Source organism: Sinocyclocheilus grahami, unplaced genomic scaffold (genome assembly GCF_001515645.1).
Source record: "Sinocyclocheilus grahami isolate Dianchi unplaced genomic scaffold, SAMN03320097.WGS_v1.1 scaffold759.1, whole genome shotgun sequence".
In the NCBI taxonomy this organism is placed as follows: Eukaryota; Metazoa; Chordata; class Actinopteri; order Cypriniformes; family Cyprinidae; genus Sinocyclocheilus; species Sinocyclocheilus grahami.
Genome location: NW_015505938.1, coordinates 747,494 through 766,326, shown reverse-complemented (window position 1 = coordinate 766,326; position 18,833 = coordinate 747,494). Strand labels below are relative to the sequence as shown.

Sequence of the window (18,833 nt, the reverse complement as noted above, 5' to 3'; positions counted from 1 at the left end):
ACACGACTAGAAATCAGTGGTTAAGTTGTATTTACAACACTGTTCCAGAACAGTTCAGCCCAAATATTCAGATCTGAGCAACGCATTTTACGGAGGACGAGGACTGTTTCCTTGGAGAGTATAGCCTACAATGCCGTGATGCTGACAAATAATGCTGACTCACAGCCTGTAAGTACGTTTTAATATTTAAAGCCACTGATGATTCAAACGCAAGTTTTGAGCAGTGTAGAGTAGCGCTTGTTGTTTGTCGTTTCTCTGATCGGTTTTATGTTTACGCGGCACGATACAACGCAACACGTAAAAAGACAGTATAAGTCATTATAATCTGTAAATATGTCCCCACTGGATGCAATAAATGCCTCGTTTGTAATGGGTTTTATTGGTGTTGTCTCATCATCAACATTTCCGTCACACGCTTGAGGTATTCGGCCAATCACAACGCACTGGATAGCTGGCCAATCAGAGCACACCTCGCTTTTCAGACCGATGAGCTTTGTAAAAATCAACGCGTTTCAGAAAGGCGGGGTATAGAGGAGAAACAATAATGTACAGTATGTGGAAAATAATGTGTTTTTTAACCTTAAACTGCAAAACACGTTGCATTACACCAAATACACAATATAATGTTCTTTTTTAGCAACGTCATATGACCCCTTTAATGTTTTAATCTAATGTTTATATTCTATTTGAACAATTATCAGTATGCGTTTTACTTGGAAATCAAACCTATGACTTCAGTAGAACAACAGTGAACTGCGGTCAGATGTGATGTTGTCAGGCCATATGTCAGTAAAAACCAATGTTCCTGTCCTGTCAGGCGATATACTGTGCTCGTAGCACGTGCTCTCACTGCACAAATGTGCTGGCGTGCTGTATATCACTTCATGTTAAAGCGCAAAAGAAACCATGAGCATGCACGTCTGCAGTTAAGTCATGAAATTACCAAAAAAGGCAATTAAAGCTCCCTAAAAACTGTGCATGCATGTAAGTATCTGTTATACATGAGTCACATTTAAAAACATGTCTCTGAAATGCAGTGGTTTTCAAAACTGTCTCCCTCATTTAACACACCCGATTCAACTCCTCAGCTCATAACAGAGACTTTAAGACCTGAAGTGGGTCAGAAAAGGTAAAGAGTTGTGAGAAAATGCGATGCGTGTCAGATCCGCGTTAATTTCAGCCGCGGCAGCTCTTAAAGCAGCCAAAATAAGCTAAAAACCAGCTGCTGTGATGTCTGTTCATCAAAGAACAAAAGAGAGGAAATCAATCACTTTTGTATCTTTAAGGATTCATCTATATTAAATTTAGAATTTAGTGTTTGATAACTTTATTCCATTTCTGTATATTTCCTACTTGCTGAAGGGCACAGGCAGCTAAATATGACATTCATTATAATGGGTTTATGTGAAGACTTAAATCTTCAAGTTCACTTAAATTAGAAGTGGTTATTTTTTAAACTTTATTATATTATTAAACTACATTATACTGTAATGTTGAATGGCTATAGTCAATGGTTAAATATTAGGAAAAAAAACTATTTCATAGAGACATCAGTAGCATTGGTAGGAGTGATACTCTAGTGATACTAGATACCACTAAACAAATATAAAAAAATATACTCTCTTTATGTTGTTTCCACATTAATTTGAAGATTGCATGTGAAATTATTGCAATATAAAAGTATATTTAAAAACTTTAATGTTAGGTGGGATTAATCGTGATTAATTTCAGAAACAAATGTACGATTAATTAGTGAAAAAAAAATGTTTATCGATTGACAGCACTAATTTTCAGGAGTTTTTCAAGGAGATTTAGGGAGAAACATCTGAGACAGCGTTCAAGACAAAGTCTTCTCTTGAGACTTAACATTCAGTAACATTTTCCTCTATGTTGTCGGATTGTACCTGCTCTTCTATTTTCTTGCGCAGCTGCTGGACTCGGTACGAGAGCTGCACGTTGATGACCAGCCGTCGCATGGTTTGAAAGCGCCGGCGCACCAGCCAAGCTCGAGCGTATTTCTGCAGAACCAGAGCCTTGTGTTCTGCCACCATCTACAATAATACAAAGAATCACAATCAAAACGTGTGATTATGTGATAAAGGTCAAAAGACACTTTATCACAAATCATGAAACACTTCAAACAAAATGACAAACGATGAGACTCTGCCTTTCTGTAGCGCTTGCGGGCCATCCATCCTCTGGTGTAGGCCTGTATGATGACTGCAGCCCTCAGGACGAGCTGGTAAATCCTCCGGACCAGATACCCACGACAGTGTCTCTGGATCACCACAGCGGCCCAGGCCTGCTTCAGTGCCAGAGCTGTTATGCTGCGTCTGCAACAGGACGGTTTTTAATGTTCTCCAAAAGCAGCATTAAATGAAAACACATGACGAGTTTATGCATTTCATATGTGCTATTCTTCAATTGTTTGTCTATGTAAACATTCAACAGATTGAAATCTTTGGTTGCATCACATCAGCCAAATTTTGTGTCTTGCAAATTCAAATGTATTTGTATAGCGCTTTTCACATTACACATCGTTTCAAAGCAGCTTTACAGAAAATGCATGTGTCTACATTACAATTTAATGACAAAAATGACAAACTTGACTTGACGCATCCCTAACTGTCAGGGTTATTGTTGTTAACGAAAACTAAAACCATTAAATTTTTTGTAACATGAATTCAAATAAACTTGAACTGAAACAGACTTTAAAAAAACATACTTATTTTTTATTTAGTTGCCAAGGTAACGTTTAGTTAAACCTGATGTACTAAAATAGCTAAAACTTAAATAAAAATTAATAAAAAAAACTAATTAAAAATAATAAAAATGGCAAAAACACAAAACAAAATTACTAAAACTAAAATGAAAATGGAAAATATAAAAATGAAAACGAATTCAAAATATTAATAAAAACTAAAAAGCATCTCAATGATACTAAAATAACACTGGAATGAGTGAATGACAGTTTAAAGTTCAATATCAATTTTATGGACTACTTTTATGGTGCTCGTTTGTCATTTTTGGTGTTTGGGTTGCTTAACATGTTTTGTATTTGAGGGAGGACAGGAACATAGGGGTTTTACCTTTTTTAAATGCTCAAGATCGCTGTATTCTGCTTTATTCTGTTGTGCTAATGCTAATTTCTACAATTTTTTTTCTGTGTACACGATCGCTCAAAAGGTTTGGGGACAGTATTTCTTTTCTTTTTTTTTTTTACTTTCATTCTGCAAGGATGCATTAAAATGATCAAAAAGTGACAATAAAGAAATTTATAATGCTACTAAACATTTCTATTTAAATAAATGCTGTTCTTTTGAACTTTCTATTTTTCAAAGAATCCTAAAAAATGTATCATGGTTTCCACAAAAATATGAAGCAGCACAGCTGTTTTCAACATTAATAATAATCAGAAATGTTTCTTAAATCAGCATATCAGAATGATTTCTGAAGGATCATGCGACACTGAAGACTGGAGTAATTATGCTGAAAATTCAGCTTTACATCAAAGGAATAAATGACATTTTACAACATATTACAATTGAAAACGGCAATTTTTAATTGTAATATGTTTAACAATATTACTGTATTTTTGATCAAGAAAGTTTGGATTGTTTTTTTTTTTGGATTGAGTTTTGGATTGCTAGTGCTCTGGAAACACTCACCTGATCTGTTTCTTTCCACGCACGTACTGTTGGATAGTGATGGCAGCTTGTCTCATGTGCAGGAACCTGCGCCTCTGCCTCCAGCCCCTCACGTGCTTCTGGATGCTCACGCAAGCCGCAGCTTCTCCAGGTACGCCACCTGTCCCGCCCGGAAGAAGATCTTACTCCGACCGAACTTGTACTGGTTGGAATCCTGTAATGGACCAGAGAGGACTTTTTTTCAGAGCATGGCTGAAGAACACGAGCTCTCAGATATAGCACAGCACGTTTCTCTTACAGGAATGAGTCTCTGCAGAACCGTCTTGCACGTCTGCTTCTTCTCTCCCAGCTTCAGCTCCGACTGGCTCATCAATATACTGTAACGGCTGTAAAACTCTATATACGTCCATCTGTGAAGATGGACAGAAACGATGAGAACTGTACAAATTAGGAAACATCACTAATCTGGACATCTGTGGCCATTTCAACCTGGGTTGGTTGGATTTTCTGATGTGTTTTTGATTGCTCCAGTGTTTCTTGAGATTTTTGTTGAATTGTCCACAATTTAAAAAAAACAAAAAAACATTAATAATTCTCACAAAATCATGGCTAGATGAAAAAATAGATTTAAAAAATCATGAGATAAAAAACAAGAAATGACATTGTGCATGAGGCAATGTATGATAATTAAACAGATGATACAATGATTTTTTTTAAATACTACAATTATAGTGTTTTTCAAAATTGTAAATAAAATAAATGTATTAAATAAAAATGATCACGATGCAAAAATAATTATAATCATACTAATTATAGGGTTTCTTAATTATCCTAAATATAGGGTTTTCTTTCAGCAAAATATAATGTCTTGTGATTTTAAAATAAAATATGACCTGGACATGTTATTTTGTCATTTTTATTCATTTTTTTATATTTCTATTTAGCTTTAATTTATTTGTATTTGTTCTAGTAATTTAGTACTTCAAACAAAAATTTTATTTCAGTTAGTTGCCAAGGCAACATTTAAAATTGTCATAAGGTTTCTAACTTCTTTTAATTTGTATATTTTATTTAAGATTTATTTCAACTAAATTTGACAAATTTTTGTTTTAGTTAACAGACACACTAATATCCTTCACACATAATTCACTATAGATCAATCACAACACACACTGGCCCAGCTAACAAATCACAGCACATTTCATATTTTAAAATCAAGACTTTGTAAAATGTAATAGGACCCCTTTAAACTTAATTAAACATAAAGGGAGCTATTAGGTTGATACCTGACTAGCACGCATGATGTCCACCAGCTCTTCATAAAGTGTGTCTCTGTTCTTCTCCAAAAAACCTTTACACTGGTATTCTACCTAAAATAAAAGAAAACAGTTTTAGTTCTTCATACACCATTTTCAGTTTTTAAGACAATATAGGGAGGTAATAGTTTCTCACCTTATCAGCAAAATGCTGAATCACAAAAGAGTCATTAGACATTCGGGGTTTCTCAAACAGCGGCTTTGAGCCTAGAAAATTGTACAGCTTTTGCAGCCAGTTTTTATCAGTGCCCTGCAGGAACTGTGGGAGATCAAAAACGATTCAGTTAGTGCAAAAAATAATCATAATGATCCTAAATATGGGTTTCTTTAAGCAAAATATAATATCTTATTTCTTCCTTTTGATTTTGAAGCAAAATATGACCTGGACATGTTCTTGACAGGTTTCATAAAATTATAAAACTGCAATCCGTCACTATAGATATCAGTCTTATGTTAGAATTTTTTTAATTAGTTAATTTTCAGTTTTAGTTTAAGTTTTAATCATTTTGTTTTGTGCTTTTGTCCTTTTTCTTAGTTTTTTATATTCCTATTTAACTTAAATTTATTTTTATTTAAATTTTTGTTTTAGCAATTTAGTATTTCAACCTAAAACGTTATTTCAGTTAGTTAGTTAGTATAAAAGGAGACAACCTGGAGTGAACATACTAACAGCAAAATATGACCTGGACATGTTCTTGACAGGTTTCATAAAATTATAAAACTGCAATCCGTCACTATAGATATCAGTCTTATGTTAGAATTTTTTTAATTAGTTAATTTTCAGTTTTAGTTTAAGTTTTAATCATTTTGTTTTGTGCTTTTGTCCTTTTTCTTAGTTTTTTATATTCCTATTTAACTTAAATTTATTTTTATTTAAATTTTTGTTTTAGCAATTTAGTATTTCAACCTAAAACGTTATTTCAGTTAGTTAAAGTTAGTATAAAAGGAGACAACCTGGAGTGAACATACTAACAAAAAAAAAAAACACCTCTTTGAGAGAGCAATGAGATTAAATGAAGATCAAGTGGAAACTCTGGAGACATTTCACTATTTCTCACCAAATTCTCCTAAAACCAATTCACCTAAATTATTTGTGTCCTAACCAGGAACATTTACTGTCCTTGACACAGTAAAAAATAACAGCCAATCAGAAAACATGCTTATGCTTAATATTCAGCAGTGTGGTGTGCGATTGTGGACCAATAAATTGTGAGATTTAATTGTGGGCGGAGCTACCCAGCAAGCTGCAACAGTAATATAAACCACCACTTTCTTTCACGGTTAAAAGCAGGTTAAGACAGAATATTTTATCCACAGTGTTATTCTCACCAGACACTCCTCATCCAAAAGGTCCAGAATGCCCATCTTAGCCTCGATGAGGTCAATAACGGGCTGATTGTCATAGAAATCGATCAGCGTCCAGGGAATATCCTCTTTCATGTACTCCTCCTGCTCCAGTTTAAACACGTGCTGATAGGATGATAATCAGAGACATGTTTTTATAAGTTCCACTACAAATCAAATGTAATTCATGGAAAGATGATACAGATGAACCCACCAGGTTGAACTGCTGCTGCAGCTTCTCGTTGGCGTAGTTGATGCAGAACTGCTCGAAACTGTTCACGTCAAAGGTCTCAAATCTAGAGGAAGCCAAAAGACAGATCAACATTAGAACAAATGCTACACTAAAAGCCCGTTCACACCAAAAACGATAACTATGACTATTTTAGCGCCCACACAAATGTGCAATAATGTTCTGTTTATTATAAGCGCAGTGCAGTTTAGTCATCTGCCGCTTTAAATACTTGAGTTCTGGAAGGGATTCCAACAGTATTGTTCCTCTGTGCCATTATCTTTCTTATCATATATGTTTATCGTTCTTGGTGTGAAAGGGCCTTAATTCTATCGCTCATGCAAACAGGGTCTAAAACTAGCATTTTACTGCTTGTACTTTAGAAAATTTAACGGCCATTAAACTGTGTGTGCATTATTTCCTTAAAGGGGTCATATGACGCAATTTCAAGTTTTCCTTTCTCTTTGGAGTGTTACAAGCTGATTGTGAATAGATAAGATCCCTAAAGTTGCAAACACTAAAGTCTCAAACACATAGAGATATTCTTTATCAAAGTTAAGACTCTGCCACGCCCCCCTGAAACGGCTCGTTCTAACACGCCCCCACATATCTACCTCACTATGTGGAAATAAGGCAGAAAAAAATGAGGAAACAGCAATTTTTACTATTGTTCATATTTTTTATTTACATTTATTTAAAGATTATTATTAAAAACTAAACAAATCTATAGAAATATCGCTATAATACTGTTGAACTAAGTTTTAGTTTATATACTCCTACTAGTACTACTTCTACTACTAATAATTAAAATAATATGTAATAAAACTTCATAGTTGTTTTTTTTCCTTTACTTTCAAATGCATAGAGCTTTTATTTTGGCAGAAAAACACCGTTATCATGAGTGGCTCATGTGTAAAGTTCACATCGCAGCGCATCAGATTGCATTTTTATATAATTTCAATTCAGCTTTCGCAATTTGATAATTGCACTAAAACATATCACGTTCTCAGGCATTTTTATAATTAATATTAATAAGCGACTGTCCAACTGGCGAGTAACACTGTTTCATTTATTCGCCATCGCCGATTTTTACTTGCATTTGGTGCTTGGCATGTGTTAATTTTAGGCCCTGCATGCAAATATACATGTAAATGAATTCAAGCTGACATACCCATAAATATCCAACACCCCAATAAATGAATGTTGTTTCCCAGGGATCATTAGTGCCTGGTTGATCTTGTGGATGACCCAGTTGAAAAGATGGGCATAGATGTGTTTGGCAAGTGCATCACGAGCGTTGATGGCACGTTCCTTGGGTTGTGGTTTCACCACCGTCTCTGCTGACAGGACTATCCGTCTGTGACACAGCCAGCGGCTCATGTTGTCCATGTTGATGCCCATCAGCTCACAGAATATGGCCAAGTGAGGGTCTCTGAACTGGAGAGAGAGCAGAATGAACTTCCGATGAAACACCTTCAAAGTCTTGATTTGGCTTAATGTCAATTATCAACGTAAAACACCTAAAACTGCACAGATAAGAATATTTCTTACACCGATGGACGATTTCTCAGAGCCGTTCTCCTTGATTACCACGTTTCCCAAATGCAGAATCGCAGCGAGCACCTTAAACACGTCAGCCTGAAAACTGTCCTTAAGACCTGAAGAGAAACAAGGCTGCATCACAGCTGAAAGAACAGAAGGATTTTGCTCTTGATAAATATGATAAAAATAAACCAGACGCTTCTGTTACCCAGTAGACTGAAAGTTCTGCGTGTTTCTGCCATGTCAGCGCGGTCATCCACGCCTTCGATCTCTGTCTCACCACCCAAACGTGTGTAATTAAACTTGTCTGCGGCCACTAATGAAAACATGAACTTAAAGTCACTTTAACCAGTCCAGAGTCATGATAAGGAGTTATTTTAGTGTCTGTACTGTATACTCCCTAATATTTCTAGCATATTCGTAGTATTACTGCATAACAGTATTCAGTATGCAATGATAAATTATAATAATAATTATAGTTTTTGAGTTACAATGTAGATAGGTGGATAGATGATAGGTAGTCTGACAGACAGACAGAAAGAGACAGACAGACAGATAGACAGATAGATAGATAGATAGATAGAAGGATAAATAGACAGACAGACAGACAGACAGACAGACAGACAGACAGACAGATAGACAGATAGATAGATAGATAGATAGATAGATAGATAGATAGATAGATAGATAGATAGATAGATAGATAAATAAACCAGACGCTTCTGTTACCCAGTAGACTGAAAGTTCTGCGTGTTTCTGCCATGTCAGCGCGGTCATCCACGCCTTCGATCTCTGTCTCACCACCCAAACGTGTGTAATTAAACTTGTCTGCGGCCACTAATGAAAACATGAACTTAAAGTCACTTTAACCAGTCCAGAGTCATGATAAGGAGTTATTTTAGTGTCTGTACTGTATACTCCCTAATAATTCTAGCATATTCGTAGTATTACTGCATAACAGTATTCAGTATGCAATGATAAATTATAATAATAATTATAGTTTTTGAGTTACAATGTAGATAGGTGGATAGATGATAGGTAGTCTGACAGACAGACAGAAAGAGACAGACAGACAGATAGACAGATAGACAGATAGATAGATAGATAGATAGATAGAAGGATAAATAGACAGACAGACAGACAGACAGACAGATAGATAGATAGATAGATAGATAGATAGATAGATAGATAGATAGATAGATAGACAGACAGACAGACAGACAGACAGATAGACAGACAGACAGAAAGAGACAGACAGACAGACAGACAGATAGATAGATAGATAGATAGATAGATAGATAGATAGATAGATAGATAGATAGATAGATAGATAGATAGACTTACTGATTGATGATAGGTAGTTTGACAAACTACCTATCATCAATCAATCTATCTATCTATCTATCTGTTTGTCTGTCTGTCTGTCTGTCTATCTATCTATCTATCTATCTATCTATCTATCTATCTATCTATCTATCTATCTATCTATCTGCCTGTCTGTCTGTCTGTCTGTCCGTCCGTCCGTCCGCCTGCTATCTGTGTGCCTGCCTGTCTGTCTATCAATCCGTCCATCCGTCTGTCTGTCTGTCTGTCTGTCAAACAATCTATTTATTAACTACATAAATTATGCATTTTTATTCTGACTTTGTATAAAAATGTATTTTTGTAACTTTTTGAGTTACAACAAAGTTAATAGTTATATAAGAATTTAAGATGCAATTTGCACTATACAATACATTCATCTATCTATCATATGAGTATGTCATGCAGGCAGAAATTTTTCGTGACGTATACAGTACACAAACTGCAAAAATTAAAAAAACAATTATGATCATAGCCTTTGTCGCTCCCTGGACTCTACTATATGAATAGCTACTTCTATTCACATAAAATTCTAAGTCATATAACATGTACAGAAACACTCACAAAGTCTTAAGCCTTTAAACTCCGGCTGATTTGCACATGCACACATTTGGTAGAAGATGTGATAATTCCTCTCATTCTCTGACTGAAGAGAACAAATGAGATATTATGAGTAGTTATTCTGTTATGTCAAGTTTACAAACCATAAAAAGCATCTTTCACCTGAAAAACCACCCTTGACTTTTCCAGAAGGTATGTCCTCATGTTGGCACCAATGATTTGGTATCTTTTGTCGAAGCTGATCTCAGTGTACTTCCCAAATCGACTGCTGTTGTCATTTCTGGTTGTTTTTGCATTTCCAATGGCCTGCAAACACATCAAATATTGCAAAATATATATAGATAAACAAGTGTATGATGATCCAGTGATCTGATCCTGATGGTTTGTTTTACCTCAGTGATCGGGTTGGATGCCAAAACTTTGTCCTCCACCCGAGTTTTGCTGCCAGATTTGCTAACCACAGCGAAGTACCTCATAGCATAGCGAGCAGATACGGTCTTTCCAGCCCCGGACTCACCGCTCACAATGATGGACTGATTCTTGTTATTCCTGCAGTTTGAACAAAAAAAAAAGTTGCACTAAAATACCAACTGGGTCTCGTTTTGATCTTAGCTTGTAAAACCTGTACAGTTGGTTATTTAGCATATGTTTGTGCCAGTTCAAAACATAAAGTCTTTCTGAATCAACCAAGACTTATAGAGGTAGTTTAAGACATAACGCTTCACCTGGCCATTTGTTTGTAGGCCTCTTCAGCCACAGCAAATATATGAGGGTCCAGGTCGCCCATGTTTTGACCAGAGTAAGCATGGATGACCGCATCTCCATAGATGGGAAGCTGCTTGTATGGATTGACTGCCACCAGGATAATTCCTGAGATGGTAAATATGGGTGAAGTGATCAAATCAGTGAAGGAGGTTCACATTAAGGAAGCAATTCTACAGATGACCTACCGCAATATGTGTAGATGATTTTGGACTCGACAAATCTGACTTTGAGGTTGTGTAGCACGGCCGGCTCGTGAAGGTAACTGAGGGCTGTGAGGTCATTCTCACCCACCAGGATGTCCGGGTTACGGAGGGGTGGCAACTTCTCACCCCCTTCCAGAGGATACTGCAACTCCTGCAAGAGAGGTTCACAAAGAGAGCCATTTACTTCATTCCTGGATGAATCAGCCGTTTGAACGAATCGAATGAATGAATGAATCACTCGATGACTTTCTCATTAAGACATTTACTGCCACCTATTGGCAGTTTTCGTTTCTAATTTAGAGCATCATTTCATTAAAAAATAAAATAAAAATTTCCATATCCTCCTGGGACCCAGGCATAGACATTTGTCCTCTATAGAGGACATTATATTTTAGTGAATTTCTCTGAGAGTATTCAGGGCTTTTTAGAAATATCAAATGTGTGGAGGTTTGATCATAAACACACCTTCTCCTTGGTCTTTAAATATGACTGATATTGACAGAATGATCAAATTTAGCACTCTTATGGAAATATGATAATGTTTTGTAATTATCTTTTAAATCTGACTGATTTTCAAATTGCTTGGCGTTAATAAACATCTCAGAAAAATGTTATGGGGTTTCAAATCAGAATATGAGTTTTTGTTACGAAACAGGGCATAATTTTCATACATGTCTTCAGTAGAGGACACCAGGACAAACGGCTGTTAATCAGGCATTTTGGAGAAACACAACAAGAAATTACAGATCAATAAATGTTCCTATGAAATATGAGATATTTTTATGAAAATGTTGCTAAGTTATTACTCCCATTATTACACTTCTTTTTCATTGTGGTTTGCCCCAAGAACACATTAATATGAAAATTAGATTCAATGTATAGATACATTAAATAAAATGGGAATATCAATTTATGGACATTTTACGCACATATTCCATAAACTACAGTTGTAGTATATCATGCTGGTATATCTTTCATAATATAGTCGAGAATCATCTTTGTACAAAGTCTGGCTAAAAATAGCCTGAAACCTAAAAACTGATTGGTGAATGAAAAAAATAAATCCTTGTTTTTGCCTATTTTTTTATTTTTATTTTTTTAATAACTTAGTCCTGCATATAATAAAATATGAATAAAATATATTTTTTCAGCATTTGTTTCTTATGCTCCAACCAATGTAATGACATAAAAAATTAACTTTTTTTAGGGTTCTCAGGAGGATATTAATAATAAAATATGAAAATAAAAATGAAAAAAAAAAACAATTAAAGGGACAGTTCACTCAAAAATTAAATTATATATTAGTAATTCAATATCAATAATTAGTAATTAATTTGTGGTTAAATCGGCTAATTAATTGCCACATTGTGTAATTAATTACATTAAAATTTTAATCACTTGACAGTGGATTGAATTTCTGACACTGTGTGTTTTAATATTAACATTAATATTTTAGGTTAAAATTTATATGAGTGTTTGCTTCATGTCATTTAACTCAGCTCACCGACTTTCACCATAAAATAAAACTTTTAACATTTTAAAATAACTTTTTTTTTTTTTAATTTTCAAATGGAAAACTCAAAAAAAAAAACTCAAAACAACAACAACAACAAAAAACACTTTCCTTATAAGAAGTTTTTTGGACATCATTGCAAATGCTACAAATAACTGAAGAATCTTGATAATGCAGTGTATGATGTATAAAAACTACTTAAAAAAAAAAAGTCTATAAACAGATTTAACTCTGGTTTTGTCCTACCGTGCCATCCTCCAGCTGTAGTTCCAGGACAGTCTCACCAGGCTTGAAATCTGTCAGAATCTCCGCAGATTGCCAAACATGTTCCGCGTCAGGGATCCACACCCTGTTATACTACAGCACAAAACTCACATTAATTCCATAAGACCGTGCTTTTGGAAAATAAGAAGTTTCGTATGGCTTATGTTTTTGAGCTGTTACAAAATACCAACGAATAGGAAACGATGACCATATGTCACTAAGCTTGAATCAATAATGTTGAGAGACTATTATATTCTCAAATGCATGCATGATATACTAAAATATCACGTTAATAAACTTGCTAAAACACTTCTCAAAAGTGAAGCACTTGCTAAGCATACCTTTGTATACAACTCCGACAGAGCCATGGCAACAGGTCCCTTCGCACAGATTTATTTTATATCGAAGGCACTTTCTCATGATACTTACAGGCGAAACTAATATTCATACGCCTATTTTTTTAGCCATGGCACCAGCTAAATGTCTGGAAATGACGGTGGGAACTTCCTCGCTCACCTGCGACCGCCGGCGAAACTACGAGTCCTACTATAGTGAAGGAGCTGCTTAATATTCATGAGTGTCATTAACATACACGGAACACGTATTAATATTCATGAACAGGTCTTTGTTCTTGTTGTTTTCTGCGTTGTATTTCACTAATTAGTACATATCAACCTACCAACAATATTTGAAAAATTCCAAAGTCCATAAATAAGTTTGTCTTCATTTTGAAATAAACTCCCAAAGTTGCATCCTGAGGTAACACAATTCAATTTAATTTCTAATGAAGAAAATCGAGTTGAAACGTAGTCGAGAGGACAGAAATTATGAAAAGAAACATGGATTAAAAAAAATAACAGCATTGAAAGCATTTCTATACAGTATCATATTTTAAACTATGGTCGCACATGTGCTTTAATATAACACATGGAATACGAATAGCCCTAGTTTAAAAAAAAAAAGTAACTTTTAATAAGGTCGGCATATGACCTATTTAATATTCATGAGATTATTCTTCGCCATAGTGCGGTTCGCGTCGCGCGAACTTTGACTGCTTCCCACTGTGTGCTAGCGAGTCTCGTGACGCTTTGCTTACCGTAGGGGTGTGTTCATTTGAACAAGGATTTGAGAGCAAGGGAACAGGATACTGCTCTTACTCATTCAGTCAATGACTGCACAAGTATGCGGACATATGATCCAGCTGATCGGACATGAAGACAAGCTTTTTGCACATTAAAATACAAAAGACAGTTAAGATAAATAATTGATCAAAATTGTTTAATGCACTTTTTTTTTTGGTTACACTTTACTTGAAGGGGTGTGCATAAGACTGACATGACACCTACATAATCATAACACATGTCATGAATGTGAAGGTTTTTATGCATGTTCATGACAACTGTAATTAAGTGTCATTCGCTCAGTTATGTCATTTTTTATGCAAAGATGACATTGTTTGTGATGTCTTTGTTATGGGCTATGGTTAGGGGTAAGGGTAGGGGTAGGGTTAGGTCAAATAATGTCATATTTGCATTAAAAATGACATAACTGAGCGAATTACACTTAATGACAGTTGTCATAAACATGCATAAAACCTCCTTCATATTCATGACATGTGTCATGCTTATGAAGGTGCCATGTCAGTCGTATGCACACCCCTTCAAGTAAAGTGTTACCTTTTTTTTTTTTACCTATCCATGACACATAGACTACACATCCTTTATGTATATGCATGCATGATATATGCATACTCAGTACATACACGTGTTCAACTGAACTGCAACAAGAAGCACAAATTAATCTATCATCAATTTGAGATTTTTATTTTAATATTCTTATACTTAAAAAATTAGTCTGAAAAGGTGTAGCCTATACTCCTTCTGTTTTGAAGTTACTCCATCTGGATCAAGATGGGATCAGTACTGTGAGCATATAAAATGGCTTAGCAATTAGGTCAAATGCTATGCTGTCAAGTATGAAAAGTGAAGCCTGCTGCATGCAGAGGATGTTAGATCATCAAGATCAGTATGTGCAAAATCAGGTAATACCAGTTCGTCCTCGCCGCAGTGCTGGAAAATACAAAAATAAAAAGAATCTGAAGAGCATTAAAAACACAGTTTAATTTAATGTTCTGTCCACATTTCCAGTAAAAAAAAATACCTGTGTAAATATCTAGAATCACCAACAAAATAAAAAGATCTACTTGAGAGTGAAACTATCTTTACATAAAGTGGCAATATTAATATTTGTACTCCATAAAAAGTAACTAATTGCATTACTTAGTTACTTTTTATGGAAAGTCATAAATTACTTTACTTTAAAAGTAATCTGATTACGTAACTCGCGTTACTTGTCATCCGTTATCCCCAACACTGGTTACTTCTTCCATATAAAGACATTCAGCTAGAAGATATGAAAGGTAAAAAACACACCATAAAATAGTCCATACAGCTTCTGAAGCCATAATATCTTACCATATTTGAATTCCATACCATGATGTTCATACATTTCAATATATATGTTATTACTACAACAGCTATTGCTGTTGATATATAGACAAATCAAATCAATAATGAGGAATATGTTGCATCTTTGTCTTACCATCTTTTAAAGGTTTTAACATATAAATACATTTAAAGGAATACAACTTTTGTGATATTTGGTATCATATTCTCTCCATTCCACAACAGTCTCTGAGCGAGCAGCATCTGGTGGTTCAATCTCAATGAGGTACAAAGTAAAAAGGCACTTCCTGTAAATAAGTTATATTAGAAATCAGACGATTTATGGCTTTTGGACCTCTTGGGCAGCCTTTGACGGGAACCCCTGGGTTTGGACAGGTTTTGGACATACTAGGGAGCTTGGAGTCCAGGGTTGCTGAGACAGGTATCTCTGGGACTGAGATGGTCTTGGAAGCTTGCCTTGGCAGAGGACGTTCCATGAACCTCTGAGACATCAGAAACAGGACCCTTTGTGTGTCTGTGACAGGAATTGATGGAGCAGCCGAGACCAAGAGCACTGGCATTGAGGATAATGAGAGAGACGTGTGGACAAGCCATGGCGGGAACCTCTTTAGTAGCTGTGTGTGGCAGAGAATGTGAACGCTGTCATTGTGGAGGGGGAGACAGAGAGCTCTGGTATTTGGACAGCTGTGGCAAGAACCTCAGGAATGGAGTGGCCATGATGGGAAAAACAAAAGGGGCAACCAAAAGAAGTATGTACATATATACAATACGTACACATCCCTCCGGAAGCAGTACCGCCAGATGCAAATACTGCTTCCTCAAGCCAAGACGCAAGACGCTACACAAGGCTTGCTCGCCCCGCTAGACGCAAAGCAGCATGAGAGACGCCAACTGGAGTTGTCTTATGTGACGACCTGAAACAAAATGGAAAAAACAACAGGTTTGACTTTTTGGTTCCTTCCCATGAAAAATTTATTATTTTTAGCTGGTCTCAGGTTCACTACCTTAAACCAGTTGTGGGACATGATTTGCCCCAGACCAAGTCGCCGGCTTGGCTTTTCAAGCAGGAGAGCCCTGAGGAGGTGACCGCATTCTGTGCAGGAAGACGGGAAGGACATTTAATCTTGAACTTTATATCTGCTCTATTTGATCATGTTAATCAAAACTCTAATATATTTTGTATGATCCTGATTTATAAAAAAAAATTTGTGATGAAGATCTCACCTTTTGACAGGCCGGGTTTGGACCAGTGCTTGTAATGCAGCAGGAACAGGTCATAGTCACTAGGGAAACGTCCACACAACATTGTGAACATCAGAACCCCTGGTGACCAGACTGTCGCCGGCCTGCCGTAGTACTTCCCCCTGCTGTGGTACTCTGGAGGGGAATATACTGCTGTGCCTGCAGGAGAGAGGAGTTTGTATGATGTGTAAGTTTGCAGTAATGCAGCACGACTGTTCTGTATCTATTAGGTCACTACCTTAAACCAGTTGTGGGACATGATTTGCCCCAGACCAAGTCGCCGGCTTGGCTTTTCAAGCAGGAGAGCCCTGAGGAGGTGACCGCATTCTGTGCAGGAAGATGGGAAGGACATTTGATAACCTTAAACTTTATATCTGCTCTATTTGATCATGTTAATCAAAACTAAGATACTTTGTATGATTCTGAATGAGTTATTTTTTGTGATGAAGATCTCACCTTTTGACAGGCCGGGTTTGGACCAGTGCTTGTAATGCAGCAGGAACAGGTCATAGTCACTAGGGAAACGTCCGCACAACATTGTGAACATCAGAACCCCTGGTGACCAGACTGTCGCCGGCCTGCCGTAGTACTTCCCCCTGCTGTGGTACTCTGGAGGGGAATATACTGCTGTGCCTGCAGGAGAGAGGAGTTTGTATGATGTGTAAGTTTGCAGTAATGCAGCACGACTGTTCTGTATCTATTAGGAAGAAATTAATTATATCATACACACCATGGTATGACTTGTATGGTGACCTACTCAGAATGTCCCCGCATCCGAAGTCAATCAGCTTGACTTCGGATGTCTCCCTGTTTATCAGAAGGTTGTCAAGCTTGACGTCACGGTGGAGCACTCCGCGGAGGCAGCACATGTTTGCAGCGTTGAGCCGACTGCCACATGTTTTTCCGTGCTGTTTCTTCATCAAGGCTTCCACCGAGACACCTCATGAACTCTACCAGATTCTCACAGGGAGAGGGACATTCGAGGACCATGATGAAGTGGTCAGGGTGGTCCTGCCAGTCCAGCAGCCTGATGATTTCTGGTGATTTCTGGCACCTTTATTCGCCAGGATGGTGAGGGCGATTTCTTTTGGAAGGGGGACTGGATGATCAGGCTAGAAGACAGATCGTTTTTACAATGGTTAGATGAAGGTGGTTTCCCAAATAGGGATTTGTATTAATATTAATATAAAATGTTTTATATTGTTTATATAGTGCAATGTACTTACAATGAATAAACATTCTGTGTGCTGTGTCTTCGTGACATATTTCAAAGCCACCTGATGAACAAAAATAGAACTTAAGAAACACTAAGAGGGCTTAGAGTAAAGGATGAGACAGGACAAACATTTGATGGCTTGATAATGTGTTATTTATATTAACTTACTTTAAGATCATCCTCCAGACGTCTCCCTTCATACACCACGCCAAATCCACCTTTCCCCAGCTGATCACCAATGGTGTAGCGGCTGAAGATGTAGTCTATTAAAAGATCAAATGAGGATGAGGATGTTGAACCGCCGTGTTGGTGCTGGGTTTTGGGGGTGTACTAGGATGTTGATCGTACACCTCGCCAACCGTCATCGGACTCACTTTAGTAACTCGCTGTCCCATCGCTGTAAAAAACTCACTGACCACTACAACAAACCCACAAAGAGTGTAAGAATGTCCGCGCTTTATAAAGCCCGCGAGTTCTGTTCGAACGCGCTCTATAGCGTCATAAAGCTTTGAGCGTCTCAGAACTTTCTTAAAGGGGTCATATGATGCGATTTCAAGTTTTCCTTCCTCTTTGGAGTGTTACAAGCTCTTGGTGCATAAAGAAGATCTGTAAAATTGCAAAGACTAAAGTCTCAAATCCAAAGAGATATTCTTTATAAAAGTTAAGAGTCAGCCACGCCTACCTAAAACGGCTCGTTCTAACACGCCCCCACATGTCTACGTCACTATGTGGGAAGATTTGCATAACGCCGCCCAAATGTTCACGCAAAGAAAGAAGGCATAACTTTCATTCTCGCTGTAGTATTGTTGCCGCCGCCACCATGTCGTGAAGGCACTGTGTGTTTCGTTGTGAAAACGAAACTACTTTGTTTGGTCTTCCAAAAGAGGACGATATCTGCTTCGTCATGCCTGGAGCTGATCCGTGCTGGTTGCTGAGGCAATACTTCAACTTCGCAGGCATCACAGTATGGTGAGGGGCGTAACATTTCCGTCACACGCTTGAGGTATTCGGCCAATCACAACGCACTGGATAGCTGGCCAATCAGAGCACACCTCGCTTTTTCAGACCGATGAGCTTTGTAAAAATCGACGCGTTTCAGAAAGGCGGGGCATAGAGGAGAAACAATAATGTACAGTATGTGGAAAATAATGTGTTTTTTGTACC

General features: G+C 36.8%; 1 protein-coding gene and 1 pseudogene across 1 annotated transcript in view; both read right to left on the bottom strand.

The window, feature by feature from the left end:
• myo5c (myosin VC) overlaps nucleotides 1–13,205 on the bottom strand; it is a 27,818-nt gene extending 14,613 nt beyond the window's left edge. The window contains 20 exon segments of the mRNA XM_016245507.1: nucleotides 1,905–2,051; nucleotides 2,168–2,333; nucleotides 3,669–3,783; nucleotides 3,786–3,861; nucleotides 3,946–4,057; nucleotides 4,247–4,256; nucleotides 4,939–5,017; nucleotides 5,100–5,222; nucleotides 6,293–6,433; nucleotides 6,522–6,603; nucleotides 7,708–7,973; nucleotides 8,088–8,194; nucleotides 8,808–8,915; nucleotides 10,005–10,086; nucleotides 10,164–10,307; nucleotides 10,394–10,550; nucleotides 10,727–10,871; nucleotides 10,952–11,120; nucleotides 12,729–12,839; nucleotides 13,088–13,205. Of these exon segments, the coding sequence (XP_016100993.1) occupies nucleotides 1,905–2,051; nucleotides 2,168–2,333; nucleotides 3,669–3,783; nucleotides 3,786–3,861; nucleotides 3,946–4,057; nucleotides 4,247–4,256; nucleotides 4,939–5,017; nucleotides 5,100–5,222; nucleotides 6,293–6,433; nucleotides 6,522–6,603; nucleotides 7,708–7,973; nucleotides 8,088–8,194; nucleotides 8,808–8,915; nucleotides 10,005–10,086; nucleotides 10,164–10,307; nucleotides 10,394–10,550; nucleotides 10,727–10,871; nucleotides 10,952–11,120; nucleotides 12,729–12,839; nucleotides 13,088–13,114 (2,367 nt within the window). The 5' untranslated portion in view covers nucleotides 13,115–13,205.
• Nucleotides 13,206–16,690: 3,485 nt separating this feature from the next.
• Nucleotides 16,691–17,506, bottom strand: LOC107561149 (serine/threonine-protein kinase pim-1-like; annotated as a pseudogene).
• Nucleotides 17,507–18,833: the final 1,327 nt, after the last annotated feature.